This window comes from Gadus chalcogrammus, chromosome 5 (genome assembly GCF_026213295.1).
Source record: "Gadus chalcogrammus isolate NIFS_2021 chromosome 5, NIFS_Gcha_1.0, whole genome shotgun sequence".
In the NCBI taxonomy this organism is placed as follows: domain Eukaryota; kingdom Metazoa; phylum Chordata; class Actinopteri; order Gadiformes; family Gadidae; genus Gadus; species Gadus chalcogrammus.
Window position 1 is genome coordinate 12725432 of NC_079416.1, and position 14257 is coordinate 12739688.

At 48.4% G+C, this 14257-nt stretch overlaps 2 protein-coding genes across 3 annotated transcripts; one reads left to right on the forward strand and one right to left on the reverse strand.

Annotated features, from left to right (window-relative positions):
* LOC130382355 (filaggrin-2-like) lies at positions 1–2089 on the forward strand. 2 transcript variants are annotated; one of them, XM_056590047.1, is made up of 3 exons: positions 1–52; positions 337–1729; positions 1819–2089. In XM_056590047.1, exons 2-3 carry the CDS (start codon positions 383–385, stop codon positions 1999–2001), a joined length of 1530 nt encoding a protein of 509 aa, XP_056446022.1. In that variant the 5' UTR covers positions 1–52; positions 337–382; the 3' UTR covers positions 2002–2089. The 2 variants fall into 2 exon arrangements, with proteins under 2 accessions (XP_056446022.1, XP_056446023.1); XM_056590048.1 differs by lacking the exon at positions 1–52 and having other exon boundaries at positions 285–1729.
* On the reverse strand, positions 2087–13269 carry LOC130382354 (serine/threonine-protein kinase Nek9). Its single transcript, XM_056590046.1, has 23 exons — positions 12541–13269; positions 12172–12349; positions 11987–12042; positions 11819–11889; positions 11615–11720; positions 11381–11512; positions 11165–11275; positions 10997–11061; positions 10810–10860; positions 10344–10536; positions 9809–9953; positions 9182–9382; positions 7722–7768; positions 7384–7545; positions 7011–7119; positions 6740–6901; positions 6370–6537; positions 5891–5944; positions 5602–5786; positions 5093–5254; positions 4072–4182; positions 3903–3956; positions 2087–3793 (listed from the first exon to the last, which is right to left on the reverse strand). Exons 1-23 carry the CDS (start codon positions 12724–12726, stop codon positions 3686–3688), a joined length of 2817 nt encoding a protein of 938 aa, XP_056446021.1. The 5' UTR covers positions 12727–13269; the 3' UTR covers positions 2087–3685.
* Between the last annotated feature and the right edge of the window lie 988 nt (positions 13270–14257).

Genomic DNA, 14257 nt, shown 5'->3' on the forward strand with positions numbered 1-14257 from the left:
CAACGGATAACAACAGGGCAAATCCTAATCGGACCAGTCTCCAAATATAACGGTGGGTGCAGTTCTTCAAAGTTATCACTTTAACACTCCTTAACACTGAATAGTCGAATTAAAGAAAGATACAATATAAAATGTAATATTTATATATATGATCATAGCCACCATATCTAGGTATATAAAATAATCTAGTTCCACAAGAATCTGCAGCTGAAGGTCAGCAGAACCCTGTGTCAAATGATATCTACCTCTCGTGATCGTTGCAAACTCTGCATGTCTGTGTTTGTTTGAATCAATCAATTGCTTTTTCTTCATCTGATTGCATCTATTATTACCCAGGTCAGCAGCAGGCAGCGCTCTGGAAGTTCCAAGTTCAAGCAGCAACATGGACCATTCAAGCATCAACAAACCCAAGATGTTTGACAGCAAACAAAAAGAAAAGATCTGTGAAGAAAAGAGGCATCAGCCATATACACCGGAAAAGTCTCAGCAACCTGGACACACCACTTTTACGAAGTGTACTTCTGCAAAGAAAAACCCAGTCAGCTCTAAGGATGAAGATGTACCTGACGGTATTCCACTGAAGCCTGTCTCCGTCAAGAGAGCAGTCAACCCCAGACCGGGTCACTCAGAGGGCCGCCATCGCCTCACTCACGGAGCCACAGGGGTCCAAACATCCCGACATCCGTGGGGAGATCCCGACCAGCTGCCTGATGACCAACGGCGCCAGGCCCACGCCATAAACAACGAACAGCTGATCCTTCAGGAGAAGCTGATGAGGACAGCGCAGGTTTGGAAGACGGCCATCATACAGGACAGGGAGTCTTCAGAGACAGGGAGCAGAGAACCAGGCCGGAGGAGGGATCCCGACTTGAGGACAGAAGGGAGGGCCGGCCATCCACAGGAAGGAAAGAGGGACAAGTGGGACACACAGGAGGGCAAAAGGGTGGAGAAGTTTCCACCCAGGAGGCCAGGGAGAGCGGAGCAGCCCAGCGACTACAAAACAGGAGCAAGCGAACATCTCAGCAGGTGGGCCGACGAGGGCGTGGCAGTGATGGAATCGACCGGCCATAAAGAAAGGGGTAAAAGGAGCAGCGTACATTCATCGGCCAAAACGAGAGGAGAGTCCCAATGGGGTCAGGCCAGAGCAAACGAAACAGAGGAAGAGCCGCAGGGGAGGGAGAGGAGCTCCGCGGTGGGTCACGGCTCTCGTGGTGAGAAGGAGCAAGTGGGCCAGAGGCGTTCTGGGCACAGGCACTCGGCAGAAGGTCACGGGCGCTCTGCAGAAGGTCACGGGCGCTCTGCAGAAGGTCACGGGCGCTCTGCAGAAGGTCACGGGCGCTCGGCAGAAGGTCACGGGCGCTCGGCAGAAGGTCACGGGCGCTCGGCAGAAGGTCAAGGGCGCTCGGTAGAAGGTCACGGGCGCTCGGCAGAAGGTCAAGGGCGCTCGGTAGAAGGTCACGGCGGTAGAGAAAGGCCCCCTCCCCAGCGGTCCGGGAGGCCACAAGTGGAAGATCCAATCCCAGAGGAGAAGGCAGAAGCCAGCCTCCAGCTGCTTGCCTGCCAATACTGTGATAGAAAATTTGCAGCCGCAAGACTGGAGAAACACCTGACTATCTGCGAGAGGCTCCACCAGTCTCGACGCAAAGCGTACGACTCCTCTAAACACAGGATCCAAGGGACGGAGATGGAGAAATTCAGGCAACACAGATGCGAGACCGACTCTTCTGAGGTAGTGATCTCATCTGACGCATTATGGATGTTTCATATCTGCACCCACCTTCTCAAGCTTATTTCGAGTGTTTGTTTGTTCTTTTCCAGGTTAAGAAGAGTAATAGTGGTCAAAAGCCGGCGGCCAATAGGAGCATGCACCTCCAGGGGGGTCTGGAGCAGGTCACATGTCCTCACTGTTCCCGCCGCTTTGCCCCCCGATCGGCGGAGCGACACATACCCTTGTGCGAGAACATCCGAAGCCGCCCTCCTCCTCCTCGTCATCGCTATTAAGCTGTACATTGTGCATTAAAGACTGGTTTGTTGCATTAAAAGTGTGCGTGTGAATTTTAAAGTTCTACCCAGAAATAAAAAAACAGAACAAAATGTTACAAAATATATCCATGTTTTTTATTTGTTTTCACAAGCATGACACACGTGTGATCGTGGAAGAACTTAACAGTCCACTGTAACAGCACAACAACGTTATTTAAAGGGAAAACAGAAGGGGTTTCTTTCAGGATGAAAAACACGTTTTTTAAAAAATGAAATATATGCTAATCATAATTGCAGCACCTATCGGTGAGCTATCAAAGGCACTTTAAGCTTTTGTGGGATTGCTTGTTGAGGACACATTTTCACTCGTAATGAACAAGAAACCGTTCAGTAGCAAACCAAAGACCACACACGTATTTCGGCACTTTAACAATGATGCTAAAAAGTTAACATGTGTAATAAACAACACAAGTCTACTAAACAACAGAAGTAAAAAAAAGGTTTGTTAAAAGTTAGTTGTCTGCAAATTGATTTTGAATAATTCAAATTGAGAAATGTCAAAGAGCAAAGACTTAAATAAATTATAACATGAGTTAAGGGTATTCGTTAAATCTTTTGAGTATGCAAAAGATACCCCTGGCAATGCATGTACACTGAAAATGATGAGATTATTTAATGACAATGAGTCTAACTACCTTGGTTTCCTCACACAACACATATCCCCTACTAGTGGACATAGATATTGGGTGTTATCCCATCATTTGGCGCTAAAGCTGCATGATGACACATTAACTCTCATTGTTCTTAGTAATTAAATTGACCTTGCTGTACCCAGATTAAATGGTCAACATGACATGAGACTAACTCAAACAGACCTCCGGATTAAACACCATCTTTTGCAATTAGAAACATTAGGTATTAGACATATCTGTTACATAAAGCCCCATGCTATAGTGGCAGACTTTTAGATTATGGAAAAACATTTCGCAAGGGAATATACCAAGGAGCCTTTCAATTAGGTATCAGTGCTGCATTTGAACAAGGTCAATTAGACCAGCAAATCATAAACAGACATTATTTATCAATTTGGTGGAAAATCCAGGAGAAAGACTCCTTGGATTATTTCTCTTTCTTATTGTAATAAACACGGGGGGGAAACCAAAACGGCGCTGTGATAGCAATATAACTGCTGTTAGCCGACAGCCAGTAATAACAAACAAGATAAACCATAATCGTGTCGCTAAAGGGCATTTCATTGCGAATGTTGACGTCACATTTAGCCAACCGTGTAATTTGAAACAGAAAAGTTTCTTTCATTACCTGAGCGAAGACTCAGATGCCCTAGTCATCTGATGTAGCCTTAAGGTTCACATGAACACCATGATCCCAGTGTGCCACGCCCTTGCCCAGATCAGAGGTCGTACAGTGTGTGCAGTGTGCAACAACACAGCCGTCTGTGAAAGGCTCCCAATACACCACTACAACCCACTCGGATGACGTGAGGCATGCACGCGTGTGTGTCTAAGGCATTAAGGTAAATAAAATGTTGTTAGCGTACAAGGCAAATGCTTTCCATAATGTGCTCATAAACTAGAGCCTCATTGGTTAGCCAGCCTCCTGCCACTCGTGTGCTCAGGTCAGACGGACATGAAGCGTCTCCCGAGTGGTGCTTCCTCAGCCTCCGGAGGTTCGGATCACGTGATCACGGTGGCGTCCCGTTACTCTTGGTTACCTCCGCCGCGGCGTCCCGTGATGCCAGCCGGTCGATGGCCGTCCAGAGCTTCTCGTTCTCCTTGCGCTGGTCGCTGACCTGTCAGCCGCCGGGCCACACAATAAAGCACTCTGATTAGCCAGGGTCAAAGGTCAATCACATGCAGGTGGATTTCCCGAGGAGGGAAGGAAACAACAACTTGGTGTACCTGTTTCTCCAGGGTCTGGATCTTGAGCTCCTGGCGAGCCACCGTCTCCCGCAGCTAGAATCACCAGAATCACAAATTACCAAAATGTTCTAGGCTGGGTCCAGCATATGGACTAATACTCTGTGGTGCACAAGACACACATGGTGAGGGACGGTTCGGGGATACAGACCTGGGCAATATCACCTCTGGTTTCACAGTACGGTACTGGATCTGCTTTCTTGCAGTCTGCAACGTCCTCCCCCTCCAGCCCGTTGAAATGATCACAACCCACTCGTTTGGTCTGTGGGCGTCACCAAAGAAGCAGACTTGGCTCAACTACATGCAAGTTCAATCATTATTATCATCTTATTCATATATTCATTGCATGTGTTCAGTCTGCCATCTGTTCAGTGCCGCCACCGGTTGAACTTCAAACCATTTGAAGTCATAATACTATACATTTACATTTGACATTTACATTTAAGGCATTTAGCAGACGCTTTTATCCGAAGCAACTTAGAATAAGTACATTTGTCAGTAGAAAGAGAAATAACAATATATCTCTGTTGGTAGAGTTAGGATGTTCATAGAACCAAGGGCCAAGCACTAACAACTGCTCGGTTAACCCATTCCTTGTATAAAACAAAGATAGCTAAGATAAGAAGCTACACAATGCAAAGTAATATGTTTAAGTGCAAGGATGTACAACACACAATACTATATTGTGTGAACATGTCTTTCTACACAACTAACTCAAATGGACACATGACCCGACGGACTACCGTGAGAGCCCCCCCAGAGGAGAGAGGAGAGAGGAGAGAGGAGAGAGGAGAGAGGAGAGCCCCCTCAGAGGAGAGAGGAGAGAGGAGAGAGGAGAGAGGAGAGAGGAGAGAGGAGAGAGGAGAGAGGAGAGCCCCCCCAGAGGAGAGAGGAGAGAGGTGAGAGGAGAGCCCCCTCAGAGGAGAGAGGAGAGAGGAGGGAGGAGAGCCCCCTCAGAGGAGAGAGGGGAGAGGAGAGAGGAGAGCCCCCCCAGATGAGAGAGGAGAGAGGAGAGAGGAGAGCCCCTCCAGAGGAGAGAGGAGAGAGGAGAGAGGGGAGAGGAGAGAGGAGAGCCCCTCCAGAGGAGAGTGGAGAGAGGAGAGAGGAGAGCCCCCCCAGAGCAGAGCCCCTCCAGAGCAGAGCCCCTCCAGCTGACCCAGGCCAGGTCTTACCGAGAGGCCTTTCTCGGCGATGGTGACGGCGGCGGCGGCGGCCGTCAGCTCCTGCAGCTGCTCGTAAGGAAGAGTCACGCTCTCCGAGTAGTTCGAGGGGCCGTCGGACGCCAGGCCCAGGGAGAGGTCCGGCATGGGGATGAACTCTGCATCCTGGAGCTCCTAGGGACCACAAGAGGAAAGAGGTCAGGGTCATGTCCTCCTCCTCATCGCTTGAGATAAGGAAATGGTAAATGGACTTCATTTATAAAGCCCTTTCCTAACCACTCAAAGCACTTCACAACATTGCCTTACATTCACCCATTCATGCAGACATTCACACACCGACGGCGGTGTCATCCATGCAAGCAGACAGCCAGCTCAGAGACACCTCGACACTCTGCTAGGAAGAGCCGGGGATCGAACTAGTCCCCCTCCAATGACCAGCCAACCGGCTCCACCTCCTGAGCCACATGAGCTGGATGAAGGGTGGCGGGGGGAAGGGGGGGATGGGGATTGAGGGGGGGCACCTTTAGGAGCCAGGGGGGGCAGGAGCTGTCCCCGGTCTGGCTCTGCGCCGACAGCACCGAGGTGCCCGTCACGCACTCCTCCGCGTTGGCCTCCAGCGTGCCGCCCAGGCCGCGCTCCCGGACGCACGTCTCGGAGCCCTGCAGGTCCAGGTCCAGGGTGGAGGACGACGCCGTCGGGCTGGGGGCTGTGCAGAGACAGACACAAACACACACATCAGACCGAGCCCATGAAGTGATGGGTCACATAAAGTGACGAACAAAACAAAACCAAAATCGGGCGCAGTGTTACCGAACGAGAGGCCGCTGCTGTTGGAGCGGATGGTCTTTGAGTTGAGCACTCGTTCTGTGGAAGGGGAGAGAAGCGAAACAATGAGGCAGTGTCATCTATACCTAGCTGGTGTATGTTGGTGAGCTGATGACTCGCTCACTGGCTTCCGCAAAATGGTTCACCTAGACTCTATAGCCACCCCCCCCATTACCCGCCGACCCTTCTTATGCACTTATAGTATGTTGTACGTCCTTGCCCTTAAACATTTTTACTCAGCATTGTGTAGCAGCTTATCCTAGCTATCTTTGTTTTATATGGCGAATTGGTTAACCTAGAACCTACAACCTTATTGTACCGACAGCGATATATTGTTTCACCTTCTTCTGACAGAGGTACTTATTTTAAGTCGCTTTGGATTAAAGCGTCTGCTACATGCCCTTAATGTGAACGTAAATGTATGTACGACCGTACGGGGGAGGACATAAGGTCTGAATACCGACCCCTGATGAGGATGGTATGCCACGCCCGGCACGAGAGGTCTGGCACGTGGTGCAGGGAGCCGAAGATGGGCCTGGGCAGGGCGGGGCACACCTCCGACCCGAAGCCCTTGTCCGCTGGCATACCCAGGCGCCCGTTCCCCGCGTTCCCCCACGCAAAGATCTGATTGTCTGGACGGTGGGAGGCAAAGCAGAGCAATCTCAAAACAAACGATGGCCAATATTTTTACAAAAAGTGTGGATTGTAGTGATTAAGAAACCAAATAGTATCAAATACAACCGACGAACCAAAAACACTGATTTGGTAAAACTCAAACTGCCTTTATATTGACTTCCTCTTTGTAACCAAAACCAATAGAGTTGTGGATCTTACCGTCGGTGGCAGCGATGGTGAATCCGTCCCCACAGGACACTTTGGTCACAGGGTTCCCCCCGAAGGGGCCCATCAACACCTGGACCCCCTGGTGCTTCTTGAAGTCCTTCACGCCCAACTGGCCGTACTTGTTGCAGCCAAACGTAATCAGACGGCCCCTTTCTGCCCATGTGCAACACACGCATGTTAACGCCTTGGAGCATGGCAGCATTTGGTCAGCTATCGAATATTGCAGAGCTCATGCCTTCTTTTGCTAAAGTCTTTTTCGTACCGTCAATGGCGGCCGCGTGGGTCTTCCCCTGAGAGATGAGCTGGATCTTGAAGCGGGACAGCTGCTTCACCAGGGTGAGCGTGGTGGTGTACGGGATGCTCTGGCTGGCCTGGTGGAGATATTTGTGGGTCATGTTTGGTGGGGTCTTTTGAATGAATGTTCTGCTAAAGACTCAAGACTCACTTGTTCAGAGCTCAGCTAGACTATGTATAGGCTCCCCCCCCCTCCCACTTTGCACTTGGTTCTATAAACACCCTTACTGTACCGACAGCCATACATTGTTTCTTACTCTTTGTTCTGACAAATGTACTTATTGTAAGTCGCTTTGGGTTAAAGTAAATGTAATGTGCATGTCAAATGTAAATGTAATCACCTCTCCGCGATGGTTCTTGAGGCCGGAGATGCCCTGGTTCAGACCCAGCTTGTTGAACTCGTTGTTCCCGCAGGCCAGCACCTTCCCAGCCTCGGTCAGGAAGAAGGTCCCATCGCTGCCGCAGGACACAGAGCACATGATTGCTCCTTTAGGCATCTCCACCTGGAAGAATTAGACATGGGTACTTTTATTTTTGGATGCAGTTTGAACATTTGGATCTGTTAAAAAAAAAGATAATTAATTTAATGAATGTATCTAATCAATGTGAAATTGGATTGGAGGGGATAGGAGGTGATGCTAAGTACATTCAATAATAAAAAAAAAAAATTTAAACTTACTTGCATAGGAGAAGAGAAGTCATCCTCACAGTCTAAGCCCAGGCGTCCTGCAAACAGAGATCAACACAGCTGCTCGAAAATTGTATGTAAACATGAGGCTTGTCTCATGCTCATTGCTCCTCCAGGATTGATTTACCAGAGCACTTGATAGTACTTGAGGGGAATGCTCGCTGCTATCAATATTAATCATGGTTTGAACATAATGTACAAACACACAGAGACATTAGACTACTGTAAAAGGATGACGTGGTTTAAGAGGAAAAGTCAGTTTCATGTTGTTAAATACCCATTTGAGATTACATACTGTCCTTAACCTCTTAAAAAATGTACAGTTTGTAACACATTTAGTGTAAAAAAATCATAAAATTACCACGATATGTGACCAGAGATACGGAAACATGATAATTAAAAAAACTGGCTAATCCAACAACAACGCTATAGCCAGTATGCTCTCCTTTAGTATCGTCCTCTTTCAAATCAGCTCCATTACCAGAGCTGCGTCTACGTCTGCAATAACATGTTTTATTGCAGACGTATACATGAGCTTATCGATCTACATCTCAGGACTTCTCTTTGCTTGTCATTTTCGAAATAGATAAACGTTGCTCGTCTATAAATATAATGTTGCACTTGGCGTGCCATGCGCCTGTGTTTGTTCAGTGGGCTAAACCTGAACCTAGTGTTATTTATTTCATCACCCGTTGCCCTGATTGTCCTTTTATGTCTTGAACATCACTGTCCTTGTCCTGTTGCACTATAGATAAATTCCTATTAGGTTCTGCATAAATGGCAATAAAAAATAATCCTAATCCTAACCTGGCAGCCCGTGTGCTTCAGTCTGGGGGGGAGGGGTCTGCGGAGGCAACCTTCTGGAAAGTATTGTGAACGTTAACGTTGTGTCAACGTCAAATACTGCACCTTTAACTCCCGCCCCAATGTTGGGTATGTCCACAAATACCGGATTATAACTCAGTACCAATGCTGACCCCATGCATGGCAGTGGTATCGTTGGACATGTTACACCTACATGTGGATATACCTATAATCACACATATGGATATTCTAATAAATCCACATCGTTAGCATCATAGCATAATTGCCGAAGTCATATTTTGCCCAAATTGTGATATCTAACCGAACTCTAATCTCGGTTTATCTGGTGTTGACTGAAATTTGAACCGCATTCTTTCAATCAAATAAAACCCAACATAAATAACACATTTACGAGAAGTGTTAATCTATTACAGTTTCATCGATTTCTGGTTTTCGGTTGATCCGTGAAGTTAAAAACGAGAATCGATCTTGTTTGGGGGAAAACTGTTTGGATTACCACTTGTTTTAAGAGTGTGTTAGGCGTTTCTTTGGTGGATTTTCATCATGCTAAGAGGCTAACGATACGCTTGCAAGCCGCAACTCCTATCCCCGGCGTCCACGAAGGAAGAGCCGCCAGAGGGGCTTACCGTGCTCCCCGCATCCCCAGGAGTAGATGTCCCCGCGCTGGGTCAGCACCACCACGTGGTTGTCCCCGCACGACACCTGGCGGACGGGCCGCTCCTCGAAGAACTCCAGCAGCACGGGCTCCAGCGCCTGGGGGCCCCGCTCGTTCTCCACGCCCAGGCAGCCGTAGTAGTCCGAGCCAAACATGTACATCTGGTCCTCGTCTGGGGGCAGAGAGCAGGTCCCAGTTCAGCAGCGGGTCACAAGGGAGGGCACCTCACCGCGAGCTACGGCGTTTCACATCAACCTTAGCCTCAAACTTGGTCATCCAGACTCTGCATAGCCTCCCCCCCCCGGCACTTAATGTACGCACGTATTTTATGTTGTACATCCTGGCACTAAAAAAAAAATAGTACGTAGCATTGTGTAGCATCGTATCATGGCTATCTTTGTTGTATACGGGGAATGGGTTAACCCAGCGATTGTTAGTGCTTGGCACTTGTTTCTATGAACATCCCTTACTGTACCGACAGCGATAAATATCTTTTTATCTTCTACTAAATAATTAACTTATTGTAAGTCGCTTCGGACTTGAGCGTCTGCTAAATGCCTTGAAGGTAAAGGTCACTGTACTCGTCCCGCCAACGCACCCGTCACGCAGGCGGTGAAGTCGGCGCCGCAGGCCACCTGGCGGATGGCCTTGCCCTGGAGACAGTCCACCTTCTTGGGCTGGCGGTAGGACGACTGGTCCCCGTGGCCCAGCTGGCCCACCATCTTGGCCCCGCCCTGGACGTTCTGAAAGGGGAGGGGCGGGGCCGCGGCTCGGTCACAAAGCACTGCGATACGTACTGGTGTGTGTCTGTGTGTGGGTGGGACACTTGTGTAAGGTGTGTATGACGTGTGTGTGCGACACGTGTGTTTGTGATGCGTTTGTTTGTGCGGGATGTGTGTGTTATATGCGTGTGTGTGTGTATGTGTGCGTGACGTGTGTGAGACGTGTGTGTGAAATGTGTGCGTGAGACATGTGTGTGTGTGTGTGTGTGTGTGTGTGTGACGTATGTGTGAGACGTGCGTGTGTGTAACGTGTGTGTGTGTGTGTGTGTGAAATGCATGTGTATGTGACATGCGTGTGTGTGTGTGAAATGCATGTGCGTTACGTCTGTGTGAATCATCAACGCCGCTCACCGCCCAGGTGTAGAGCTCCTTCTCCACCGTTACCACGGCGAAGTGGTTCTCTCCGGCGCAAACCTGCTGGGCACTGTTGCCCCCCTTGAAGGTGTCTAGCTTCTGGGGCGTGAACTTCCCCCCGCCCCAGCAGTACACCTCCCTGTAGCGCGTGGTCACCACGGCGACGGGGCTCTCCGTCACGTTGCTGAGCCTGAGGAGGCGTCACACGACCGCCCGTTAGAACATGACATCACGGAGTAGATAGTGAAGAGGTGGTAAGAGATAAATGTCAACGCGACACACACAGGGCCGTAGCCAGGATTTGAAAACTAGTAGGTGGGGGGGGGGGGGGGGGGGAGGCTTCAGTTTATATAGATCTCTACAAGAATGACAGAGGTCCGGACCTCGTGACCTCATAGCTGGCTACGGGCATGGACACCCAGCCCGGGCGCAGGACATGCACCCCAAGAAGAACACCACTCACTTTGGCTTCTTCATCGCTGAGTTGAGCAAGGCCACTCGTTCCTCGAGCTCCCTGAAGAAACAAGAGGCATGCGTTGAACTGAAGCAAGACTTTCTGGTTTCAATGGCACACAGAACAAACATCAACAACACCATGGGCTTTAACCAATGATAAACCATCATTAGCTTTAGCCTTCCTGCAGACTTACTGTCTGGAACAGGAGACGACTGGCTGGTCTAGGATCTGGTCGGCCGAGGGTCGCTTCACCGGATCCTGGAGCACAACGAGATCACAAGGATCACACAGTGGCTCGTGAGGCGTTCCTACCCATCACCAGCTCAGTATGACGACCACGACCCTTTGACCTTCCCCTCACCTGGTCCAGACACTCGTACACCAGCCGGATCAGCTCAGGAGAGTACACCTTGTCGTCCACGTCCATAGTCCAGTTGCCCTGGACTATTTTCACGCACAAGTTCAAAGGGTTCTGGATTTACAGCGTTAAAAAACAAAAACAACACGTTGGCTCCAATTTGAACAAAGTCCCAGCAGTTAATATAGGATGGATTAGTTACCGAACAAGCAGACTCACTGTGGCGTCAAAGGTTCGGGTCAGTGTTAACACCTCGAAGATGACACAGCCCATGGCCCAGATGTCTGATTTGAAGTCGTACTTGACTCCTTGGCACAGTTCCGGGGACATGTAATACGGTGTACCCACGCACTGCATGTACAACAACGGGGCAAAACCGTCAACACTCTTGGACTGAGATGCAGGCAAACCAAATGTGATCGTCCGTCACGAGTTGATGAATGGTTCACTTACCGTCTCAGCCATGGCAAACTGGGAGTCCAGCTTCTTTGCCAGGCCATAATCCCCCAGTTTGATCAGGGTTGTCTTGGTCAGGAAAATGTTTAACGTTTTGATATCTCTGCAAAGTAATCAGAAAGGACGCACTGTTTTTACAATGAGGTGGATCATGTTTAACAGTAAAAAACTGTAAAGAGTGAAGCCAGTGGAAGCCTTTACCTGTGTAGGATCCCAGCCTTGTGAATGTGGGCTACAGCTGAGGCAATTTGGTACAGGAACCAGATTACCATCTAAGCGACAACATTGTATTATTATTATTATTATTATTATTACATGTGTTTAATTAACGATACACTTTAGATACTAGTGTTCTGCATCGTTGCATACCTCCTCTGTGAAAAGCTCCCCCTTCTGTTGGTTGATTTTATCATACAGATTTCCCCCTGGGAACAAATAACCAGGAACTTTTTAGAAGCAAGACTCATTTCACACTAATCCCAAAGAAATCCAGCATATTTCCCTTCAGAGATTAATAAAGTAATCTATTATCTAGCGAGTTACCACCGTTTTACCATTGCAGTATTCCAACTCAATGAACAAGGTGTCCTTGTCCATGAAGTGATTAAAGTAGGCGATGATGTTGTTGTGCTGCAGGATAGAGAGGATGCTGATCTCGTTCATCACATCTCGGCGCTCTTTCTCCGAGAGGCAGTTCAGCTCCACCTCCTTCCACACGACAAGCGAGTTGTCCTGCGATGTTCAGCACAGTGTGAATACCATAGGTGAACACAGGGCCAAAAGGGCAAGAATTAAAAAAATATATATATATATGGGAACTAGGAGCCACTTAGAGCAGATATTTTAACCACAGTTTGAATGGCATGAGCAATGCGTAGGAAATTCAACGGGTAAAAAAAGACCATGATTGGAGTTACGCTTACCTCTGTCCTCCTGTAGAGGGTCGCTTCACCAAACGCCCCTCTCCCAAGAATCCGGATTGGAATGTAATGCAACTTTTCTTCCTCACCACTAAACGTCCCCGACGCGGACCGCCCGCTGGCCACTGACTCGCCGCCCAGGTCCGAGTTGAGCGACGCGTAATGCCTTTCATACTCGTCGAGGGACATTCTGATGGCTATTAATATGGGGACAACAGGACACTAGACCTGTTCTTTTTTGTAAGTAACACAGCTATAAACACTTCTGTTGCGTTTACATATCTGTAATAGGCCTAAAGGATGGTTGATTAGGCATTACGCAGACAAAGTAGAAACTATTGAAAGAATATGTTTGTTAATCGTTGATAGCATAAAGATTAAATCGTGTGGCAGGGTTGCCCCCGCAGTGAGGGAGTCGCACGCAAAACACTCGGGCTCATCTTTCTCAATAAGCATGACACTGTGTGCGTTAAGTCCGACTCCTTCAAGAAACCCGCCCCTACGTGCTAATACGCATACGACAGCAACCCGTAAGCAGAACAACGAGTCAGAAATTAAATCACTTTTCTGATGACGAACACGGTGAAGACAAAGTAGCAGAAGAAAAGACGTCCAAAGCAACGGCGTCCATGGTTTCTATTTCCATGCTCAGACCCGGAAACACTCTGACGTTACAGGAGCTGCTCGGAGAGACCATCAACAGGTTGTGCTGAAACAACGCCCACTAGTGACGATACAGTGGAAACTAAAATCATCTATACGTTTTATTGGTAAAAAAAGTACTATATTGTAAATACAATAATTATGGAAAATATTTTGCAATATGCGATATTTATTTACTTTTACTGTAATAGGTGATTTATGGAGATAAGAGAGACAAAAAAGCAGGTTACCTCAGCCTCCGTCATAGCAGGCCTATATGTCTAATAGTCCAAAGTTTCATCTCGTCCCTTCCTGGATATCTCAGGCCAAGCAATACAGACTTAAAGTCAACATAGGGAATATAAACTGTCAGACGGGGTTGACATTGTGATGCTTTTTGTGTACTGGTTTGGTCACTGGGTCACATGGCATAGAAGCTGTTGATTTTTTAAAATATAATTTCTGTAAATGAATATTCATAAGAAATAGAGGGAGCACTAAAATACCATAAAAAGAGGTCTGTCTTATATGTTTCCAGTTTAGTAATACAATTGGATACTGGTTTGGAGTCACTGGGCGACACTCTTATAATTTAATGATGGTCCCTTTATTGAAGGGACCGTTTTCTCACTAAACCAATGTTGCCTTATTGAAAATAAAGATAATGTATCTGAATAACACTGGAGCAGTGCTCCTTGCAACACTCCACCCAGGTGGCTCCGACGCTCCACCTGGCTGGTGGCTGTCTATCCCCGTGGAGGAAAGGGCTGGTGTTGGCTGGTGGCTGCCCGTCCCTGTGGGTGTTCTGGGGTACTCCGGTTTCTCCCGGCTCGAACTCTTTAGGGACAGGTGACTGCGCTTTTTAAAGGGTACCTCTCTCTCCTCGTTCCCGGCCGCAGGTGTTCCCTATCTCGCCAATTAGTGTGACGAAAAGGACGTCCTCTGGCTCCGTCTGCTGGGTATGGGCGGTACACACGCCCTCCACATCCTCTCCCCTGGGCCGTCCAGCCCGAGGGGTTGGGGACGGTTTGCCACACCACACACACACACACCACACACACACACAGACACACACACA